The 10,432-nt window shown below is 26.5% G+C and overlaps 1 protein-coding gene across 1 annotated transcript; it reads right to left on the bottom strand.

The window, feature by feature from the left end:
- Positions 1–1,058: 1,058 nt before the first annotated feature.
- Positions 1,059–3,807, bottom strand: LOC124429914 (maspardin-like). Its single transcript, XM_046975803.1, has 7 exons — positions 3,650–3,807; positions 3,088–3,222; positions 2,659–2,764; positions 2,369–2,489; positions 2,068–2,176; positions 1,655–1,903; positions 1,059–1,410 (listed from the first exon to the last, which is right to left on the bottom strand). Exons 1-7 carry the CDS (start codon positions 3,746–3,748, stop codon positions 1,351–1,353), a joined length of 879 nt encoding a protein of 292 aa, XP_046831759.1. The 5' UTR covers positions 3,749–3,807; the 3' UTR covers positions 1,059–1,350.
- Positions 3,808–10,432: the final 6,625 nt, after the last annotated feature.

The raw sequence follows: 10,432 nt of genomic DNA, 5'->3' as shown, positions 1-10,432 counted from the left end.
GTATACTCATAATCACTATGTATGTGTTTATATATATATATATATATATATATATATATATATATATATATATATATATATATGGGGTCTAGAAAGATGGTAATCTGAGATCGAGAACGTGAAACCAGTGCTTAGTAAGGGAGTGTACAATCGATACTTGGTTTTACTATGGTCTCCTTTACTTCTCATCTCATTTATTTGAGTTCGTTAACATATTGCAGGTCAGATATTTCCTCTTTCTCAATCTGTCTGTCTGTCTTTCTCTCTCTTTCTCTCTGACTTTAATGATATTACAAAATATTATATTATTTTTATTTCTATTATTATTATGAAATTGTATTTATTTATTTATTTTTTTTTTTTTCATGAGATAAATGTTTAAATTCATTTGTTTAAAATAATTATTGAATGGAGAATAAAAAATTGTTAATAAATATAATATTATATCTGCAATATGTTAATAAAAATTAGAAATATATATTTATATATATTTCTAATTTTATAGTATATATATATATATATATATATATATATATATTATTCTAATAATAATATATATATTATAAATTATTATAGACAAATTGAAGTGTCCTTAATATAAAAAATTTAATTTATTCCAATTAAATATTGAATTCTTTTTTTTGTTCCTTTGTTTTTTCTTCGTTTTATTCCTTTTTTTTTCTTTTTCTTTTTTTTTTTTTTTTATAACAAAAATGTATACAATATTTACGTTATTTAATTTTGATACTTGAGATTTATCTTTATCTTGAGATTTGTCTATGTTGATTATTCTATTTATTATATACAAATTAAATTAAGTATACTTGCATGTGTATGTATATATATATAATATGTATATATAAGAAATTTCTACACCGATAGGATTAATCAGATAGATCTCTCTTTTTTTCTTTTCTTTTTTTTTTTTGAGATTTTGTAGCTATAAATTTTTTTTCTAACGAGCTAAGACGAGATATAATATTAGTAAAAAAGAATTTTGTAAATAAAAAGAAAAAAAGAAAAAAAAAAAAGAAGAAGAAGAAGAAGAAAGAAAGTTGTTTTACGTGCAGTCTTATCAAAATGAATTTATATATCTCGAAGGAAAAAGAATTTTCCTTGAATACAATCTCGCATATGATCTCTCTTAGATCATTGATCTACAAACACATATGTTCGATAATATCGATAATGGAAGCTTATGTTAATATTGTCGTATGTGAATATGTATTGATAAAAGAGAATGTAATGTATATGTATGTATTGACTATGTACATAAAACTAATCGCTAAGTCTTTTTTTTTCTGTTTTTTTTTTGTTCTTTTTTTTTTTTTTTTTTTTATTTACAATCCGCTAAGTTTTCGTTCTGACTGAAGCTGAGTATTCCGTTCCTTCGAATTGTCTCAAATGTATCTGTAAAGAAGAAAAAAAAAAAAAAAAGAAATGAAAATGAAGGAACGAGAAAAATAATGACGACAACAACAATAACAACAACAACGACGATAATAAAAAAAAAAAAAAAAAAAACATTTGCAATTTGTTAATCGACAATAATGATGAAATAATTATGACTACGACGAGGACGATAAAAAAAAAAAAAAAAAAAAAAGAAATAAAAAGATAGTGAAAGTATGTGAAAAGATTTTGATATATTTACCTGTAAATGTAAATTGACTTCGGCTGATCGGCTCAAATATGGAAAGTTCCCGCCATTTTTTAAATGTGCCAATTTAGCATTCGGATAACATTTATACATTTCTTCTCTTACCGAATTCGATAAAGCGTACTCGTCGAAGACGTCCATTATAGTTATTGGCAGATTGCAAATTTTTTCTGGTTGCACGTAACAATTGATGCAGTTCATGGTCAATCTTGACGCCAATTCCGCTTGATTTAAACTTTCCAACTAAAGAGAAAAAATAAATAAAAAAAAAATATATATATATATATATATATATTAAGTTTAGAAGATAAAAGAACAATTTTTTTTGTTTTTTTTTTAATAAAAACAATTTAAAAAAAAAAAAAAAAAACTTTTTTTTTCTTTTTTTAAAAGATTTTTTTTCTTACTCTTTCTACCATAAAATCGATAGCTTCGATAATTTCTCCGTCAACCTTCTCGGTCGTAAAATTTCCCATAACCATTTTTTTCAATACCAACGATGGCAAAATCCAAAAACTATGAATTAAAAAGATACAAGGATTAAAAATATAAGAAAAAAAAAAAAAAAAAAAAAAAAAAAAAAAAAAAAAAAAAAAAAAAAAAAAAAAAATAGAAATTTTTTTATTACATATATAGCATAACAATTAAGCATTAAATCAATTTTTATTTTATTCTCTTCGTATTTAATTAGAGTATCAACTTACTTACACTGCAGCGGAATCATTGTAACTAAATACAGATGTATCTGTAAATGTATTACATAAAATCAAAGATGCTACTCTCGGGCAATAAGCATTTACCTCGGTAAATTTTTGCGCTAAGAATCCACCTAAGGGAAGAGAATAAATATAAGAAACAAAATTTCTTTTTTTTTTTTTGTTTCTTTTTTCTTTTTTTGTTTTTTTCTTTATCGACCGATACGTTCTTACTGCGTCGATAAGGTAGAACGAAATTTGATTAATTATACGTAATCATGTCATACGTTCATTAATTCTGACCTAACGAGGCTCCAAATAGATGAACTCTATCAAGTCCCATATAATCCAAAAGTTTTCGAAATCCATCGCACCATTCTTTGACGTTCCAATATACTGGTGGTTCGGCCTGTAAAATATAAACAAAAAAAAACGATAATAATAATAATAATAATAATAATAGTGACAATAAGGAAAGAAAAAAACGACTAAATTGCATTTTCATCTTGGCAAGAAAAATGACGTAGAAGTATTAATTATTCTGTTACGTGGCGATGCATTTTAATAGCATTCGTATTTTTTTTTCTTAATTCATTATCGACGGTCGATAAGATAGTACTCGGATGATAAAAATTGAATTCATTTTACGGAATGAATAATTTTTATTTACAATTTGTTCTCTTCTTTTTCTTTTTTTTCTTTTTTAATATCATTTCGTACAATTAAACTCACCGATATTACTCTGTAACCTTTAGCAGCTAAGCCTAATATTTGTTTATAAAAGACATCGGCAGTACCACTAACAGGAGGAAGACAAATGAGTGGACATTTGACGGTCTTAGGACTGGAATCGTAAATTTTCCAACCCTAGAAAAAACAGTACATATATACACACACATATATATATATATATGTATATATACATATATATATATATATATATATATATAATGATAAGAGAGAAAGAAAAACACAATTTTATATCATACTCGGCATTCCAATCGAACAAATAATTTATCGAGCATTATAACCGATTAATAATCAAATACTTCGACAAATTAAATGATTTTTTTTTTTTCTTTTTTTTTTCAACAAAATAACAAAAACAAACAAATAAAAAAAATAACAATAATTAAACGATATTATTCATTAAACGGATTTTACAGATATAAATAAATTTAACTTATATATTAAAATATTATTAATATATTGTTTAAACGAGGGTATTTAAGGAAAGAAAATAATAAAGAAAAAAAAAAAGAAAAAAGAAAAAAAAGGGAAAAGAAAATTTTACCTTTGTACCGTCGATGTCGACGACGATTTTTCTCAGAGGAACAGAACTTCGAAAGCTTTGATATTCTTGAGAACGGGACAGTTCACTACACGAAGACATGTTTTCTCTTCACCCTCTTTTACCTTTACCCTTACCCCCTATCCCCCTATCCCCTTAACACCACTCTTACCTTCTTCAATTTTGTCACTTGTAAACGTTTATCGACAGAGACACAGTGTATACGTGTAAGCTTTATTTATCAATATTCAAAAGAGATTGATACGGTACAAAACTATATAACGAAAAGAAAGATGGATAGTCGGAAAAAAAAATGGATAAACAGATAGAAAGAGAACGAGTGAGTGAGAGCGAGCGTGAGAGAGAGAGAGAGAGAGAGAGAGAGAGAGAGAGAGAGAGAGAAATAAACGAAGGTCGTTAATATATAATACGTTCGAGCAAACAATGAAAAGAAAAATAAAAAGAAAAAGAAAAAAAAAAAGCAAAACAAAACACACACACACTTTTCGAAGGCGATCGGATCAATAAAGGGGAAATTTATTTGATGAGAATAAAATCAAACTTATTTCTTTTAACTAATTATCTTATCGAGTAATTAATTTTAAAGAGATTTTTACGATTTGCATGCTTTACAAATACATATATATGTATATATGTATATATGTATATATATATATATATATATATATATATATATATATGTATATACACAGCACACACACACACACACGTGTGTATATATATATATATATTTGTATATATGTATATACTTGATTAAGAAAATAGATAGAGAGAAATGAAAATAAGACGAAAGAAAATAACGATATTGACACGACGACAGTTAATACTGTACTCTTTCTATTCGTTTCTCTGAGATTGTCGTAACCTCAACGTTATCCCCTCTACTTCTCGCGCATGCGCGGTAAGCGTACTCGTTGATTCGCTCATAGACGCCACGGCGACTTGGCTGGCGGCCGTCAGTCTCTCCGAGGTCCTTGGCCGATTAAGAAGGTCTCTTCTTACGTTTGGTGATTATACGTTTATCTTCGGAGAGAAAACATTTCTATTTTTTCTGTTTTTATAAATTTATTTCTTACAGCTCATTCAACGATAATATACGTATATATTTTCTAGCTAGTTCAATGGCTCGTCGTAGATATTGATAAATATTTTTCATTAAAATAGTTTCTTTCTTTTTTTATTTTAATACACTTTAGTTATTATCTAATAGGTTATGTAATTTCGTTTTGTTTAATTATATGACGAATTTTATAATCATATTGTCGACTCTTTGAATTACACACTTTTCCTTTAATTTCTTAATTTTCATTCGGATAAATTGTATAATAATATTTATACGATTATCGACATATTGAATATGTTATATGTATGTCGGTATGTTAGAATCGTCGGTAAAGTGGTTTTTATCAAATCTAATTATGTAATTTTTGTATCTACTTTTTAAGATCTACGATGGATAAAAAGGACGATACACTTGTAGCTTATTTTATTTTTATTTCAAGGCTCATAAACTTTACGAAATCTTTGGGTATGATCTTTTTTTTTTTCTTTAGAGATAAATGTGTAAAATTTTGCATTATTCTTTTTTTTTTTTTTTATTTTTATTTTATTTTTTTGTTTTAAGAGGAACGATAATACATCACTACGATGTTGTTAGGATGTTTTGTGTTTTATTTGATATTAATTTATAATTAAGATCGTTAATAATTACGTTTATTATTACAAATCAAATTGTATTCATTAAATAATTTATTCCATTTTATCCAGTTTGAATGAAAAGTTATGATTCATTGTTTGATTTGTTCCTATGAGAAAGTTATGAATCATTGTTTATGTTTAAAATTCGAAGATATTGTTTATTTGAGATGACCTTGTTAGCGTACTATATTATCGACTGTGGATGAAAAGAGGATCTATACGTTTTTCAAAAACGAACGTTCTAATATTACTTAGTTTTTAATATTAGAAGATTTTTGTTTGTTTTTTTCATTCTTTATTTTATTTATTATTAAAATTCAAAGTTTTTACATATTTAAGATTAACCTATTATCACGTTCTACCTTATCGACTGTTGATAAAGAACAAAGATAATTGTTACATTCGTAACGAAACATAATCAATATATATACACGTATATAATAATTACAATCATTAATTTTATTATTAAAAAATTAATATCTTTCTGTGTAATATTTTCGTAATAAAATTTTCTTTGTAATAAAATCGTTCAATCGAAACGATGTTATATTATTATAGTATCTATTGTATGATATCGATATATCGGAGAGGATCGACGAAAAAAAAAAATACAAGAGAAAAAAAAGAAAATAAGGAAAGTAAAAGAAAAAAAAAAAAGAAAAAAAAGGAAAGAGAGAGAGAGAGAGAGAGAGAGAGAGGGAGAGAGAAAAGAATAAAATGAGGAAAGAAAAGAAAATATGTTTGAACTGGAAGGGGGTTGGAGGGGAAACGTAGCTCATAGCTCGTAAAGAGGGTCGTAACCACCGTCTCGTGGAAGGGTGTGGCTCACCCGGCAGGTACGCATCTACCAACATAAGTAAGCTTCTATGTACTCGTGTAGGTACAACCGAAGCAACATATCGGCTATCCATCGAACGACCGACTGCAAGATTAACGATCTAGGAACTTCGACGGTATTACTTTGGCCACGAGAACAGGGTACCACTTTCCCCTTTTACCCTTCTCAACCCTCACTCCTTTCCACGTTTCTTTATTTCTTTCTTTTTTCATTTACTTTTCTCTCTCTCTCTCTCTCTCTCTCTCTCTCTCTCTCTCCTTCTTTCTCTCTTTTTTGTCTTTCTCTTTCTCTATCTCTCTTTCTCTATTTATTTTATCTCTTATATCATCGTGTGTCTACTTTTTACAACTTTACAAGTATATATATATATATGTATATATCTAAATGTGTATGTGTGTGTATATATGTTGATGATTATATATTTTTGATATAATTTTAATTTGGAATTTATTCGTATTTATAATATTATTATTATTATATATATATATATATATATATATATATATAAATTTCTATGTCGAGAAAGTGATAGAGATTAAATTGTAATGATTATATATCTTTTAATATTATTTTTTCGATTTAATTTAATGTAATATTTATTTTTTTTTTTTTTTTATGCAACTTCATTAATATGAATATATTATATAACGACGAGAATATATATGTATATATATATAATATAAGAATATGTATGATATAAGAAGCAGATAGAAAAAATGAATATCATTATGATATCATTAAAATTTTATATATAGACACATACATACATACATACATATATACATATTATAATACACTTATCGTAAAATAATGACTATTATCGACGTATACGTTAATTATGCACAAGGTAAACGATGTTAGTAATTAAAAGCCTTTTCCAAGTCATTAAGTCTGAAAACGTTGAAATTAATGCTCTGTTTAAAACCGAATTAATCATGTTCAAGGTACTCTTCTATCTCTTTCTCTCTCTCTCTCTCTCTCTCTCTCTCTCTCTCTCTCTCTCTCTCTTTCTCTTTCTCTCATGGTCCATTATTATCGTCAGTGGCTGGCAAAATTAAACGAAATTCCACTGAAGCTGGAACGTATGCGACTGCTTAAAGTATTCACGTACTCACACATGCTCAGATATTCGCGTTGGTTTTGGAGAGGGGGCGTACGTTGAAACAAAAAAACAAAAAAAAAAAAGAAATAAATAAAAGAGAAAAAAGAAATAGTACAAAAATACAAAAAAGGAAGAAAGAAAAAGTCTCTAACACCAACCTACCTCTTTTCGTGAGTGACAGCTTTGCTAATATCTACCCTCGTAAAGAGAGTCTTAAGTTTTGAACTCTCTTTGCATCTTTTTCTTTTTTTCTTTTTTTCTTTTTTCTTTTTTATTTTATTTTTTTTTTTTCATGTATTTCTCTCCGACGTTTTTTCATTAGAACGATCTGGTTACATAATGAATAAATAATTATGTAAATAAATTATGCTTATGTTATATTTGAATTAATGGACATTATATTATTTATATATTATATATATATATATATATATTTATTTATTTATGTATATATGTGCTTGAAAAATATTATTTAAACGATTAGAAAATCGATGACAATTAAATTTTTAATATCAAATATTTTATACGATAATAAAAAAAAGTAATCTGTTTAAATAAAAGATAATTTAATTATCTTAATACATAATATATATACATATATATATATAATGTATTAAATTCTTTTTTTATTACTATAAATTCAAAAAAAAAGAAAAAGATTATATAAATCATTATATTTATTTTTTGTTTATATATATATATATATTTTTTTTTTTGTTTAATTAGATTATATATGAATATAATTATTAGATTGTATAATTAAATTATATATTTAACATAGATCAAAAATATATACATATATATATATATATATAGTTTTAATTTCTTTTCTTTTTTTTTATTTCAATTTTTCTCTCCGCGATTTTTATTTTAGAAGTAAGCCATACACGGATAAATAAAAATGGTCGATCGACAATGGACAAAGTTTTAGAACAATTTATTCCCTAAGCATGGTTTAGTCCACGAGCGTGAAATACTTCGCATCGCTGACGTTTACATTGCCAGCCTGGCGAGTCATTAATAACCGATACGGAGAGCTCGGTTCTTGCTTCGCGCTAATTCGACGTATCAAATTGAACGACACAGGCTGCTCGTTAATCTTGCTTCTTGATATATACCTATGTATCTATCTATGTACTTATATATAGCTACATAATACGTACCATTCGTATATATATATATATATATACATATATATATATATATATATACTTTTACTCGATGAATATTATTTAAACTATTATTAAAAACTATTTCTTCTATATACATACATACATATATACACACAAACACACACGCACACATATATATATATATATATATATGCAAAAGTATGGATCAAAGGTTATGAGATGATCGAAAAAAAAAATCAATTATTTCTTCTTCGTGATATTTCTTTCAATTTAATTCACTTTATTCTTTTACTCATTCATTCATTTATTTATTTATTTATTTTTTATCTTTCCAATTTGTAAAATTACAAATCTACCCATATAAAATATAATATTACCCTAATGTGTATCTTAATAGGTTAAATCTAAAAACAAAAGGGGATAATCTGGCAAAAGGAGGTGGGGGGAATAATCGATTTTTCTAATCGTTTCTAATGTCATCATATATATTATACATACATACATACATACATATACACACACACATATATATATATATATAATAGATGTTATGTACATAAAAAGTTTAATTTATCAAACGATAAAAGTAAGAGATCTTTTTTTCTAACGAAAAAATATATTTGTTCGTAAAGAACGATTCAAATAATTTAATTAAAATTATTTTCAATTTTTACAAACGCAAACACATACGTACACACATATACAATTACGTACGTAAGGATGCGTTAGCCTATATACTCATAAAATATACATACATATATATATATATATATATATATATATATATATATAAGTATTATGGATGTTTACAACTACAATGTAAAAGCACTCGTGAATCTTACAACACCAGCTATAAATACCTGTAATAAAGCGTACGATCATTAATCTTCAACAGTAATTTCGGTTCGCAGTGGCGACATTCGTCGTCTTCGTTGCTCTCCTTTCCATCTATACATCTCTCTCTATCTCTCTCTCTCTCTGTTTCTTTCTCTCATGTTCATGGTGCGGTAGTGATGGTGATGGTGGTGGTGGTGATGGTGGTGGTGGCTTCGTTCCTGCACTTTCTAGGATAATTAATGATCCCGAAAGCGATCTGCTCACGGTTGTCTCATTTCGGGACGATCGTTCCCTCTCTCTCTCTCTCTCTCTTTCTCTCTCTCTCCCCTTCTCTCTCTCTCTCTTTTTCTCTTTTTCTCTTTTATTCTCTTTTGCCACCCCCATCGACTCCGCCCCTGAACTCCTTTTTTCTTTCTTCTTATCTCTCTCTCTCTCTCTCTCTCTCTCTCTCTCTCTCTCTCTCTCTCTCTCTCTCTCTCTCTCTCTCTTTAGACGCGCACGCGTTGTTTCTTCAAAGAGAGATCAAAATGATTCTTCATTTTTCCTAAATTCCTCGATTATTTTGCGAATAGAATTTTATTAGGTTTCTCTCTCTTTTTCTTTTCTTTTCTTTTTTTTTTTTTTTTTTTTTTTTTTCCTTTACCATTTTCTCCTTCTATGCATATATATATATATGCTTTTTTTTTTTCTTCTTTTTGAACTTTTTCTTTTGTCCTTCTTTTTTTTACTTTTTTTTATTCTTTTTATTTAATAGCGTTTTATCGTTCGTTTAAATAGACAGAGAGAGAGAGAGAGAGAGAGAGAGAGAGAGAGAGAGAGAGAAAGGGAGATGTGTTAGTTGGAAATGTGAAAGATAATGAATTAATTCGTGAAAGAATTTTTATAGGGATTTTTGTTTTCTTTTTATTTTTTTTCAGATAATAATATTTTATTCATTTAAAGAGAAATTATTTAGGAGAGGAATGAATTATTTGTAATAAGAAAAATGAAAAAATGAAAAAATCAATGAATGATTCAATTAACGATGAAATTGATCGATTATGAAATCGATTTATTTATTTATTTATTTATTATTTTCCTTTAATTGAAATTATCTTGCATTTATCTATAATAGATCACAATCGTAAATATTAAATCACATCCCAAATAAAAGAAAT

The sequence above is a fragment of the Vespa crabro genome, chromosome 16 (assembly GCF_910589235.1).
Source record: "Vespa crabro chromosome 16, iyVesCrab1.2, whole genome shotgun sequence".
In the NCBI taxonomy this organism is placed as follows: domain Eukaryota; kingdom Metazoa; phylum Arthropoda; class Insecta; order Hymenoptera; family Vespidae; genus Vespa; species Vespa crabro.
Note: the sequence above shows the minus strand (reverse complement) of the source record. Positions and strands in the feature narration are given on the sequence as shown.

Bases quoted from the DNA above. Each gene is read 5' to 3' on its own strand.
- LOC124429914 (XM_046975803.1), bottom strand. From the start codon at position 3,748: ATGTCTTCGTGTAGTGAACTGTCCCGTTCTCAAGAATATCAAAGCTTT. The intron at 3,223-3,649 runs GTAAAATTTTCT...TGTTTTTTCTAG, and splicing joins TCGACATCGACGGTACAAAG to GGTTGGAAAATTTACGATTC. The intron at 1,904-2,067 runs GTAAGAAAAAAA...TTTTCTCTTTAG, and splicing joins TCGATTTTATGGTAGAAAGA to TTGGAAAGTTTAAATCAAGC.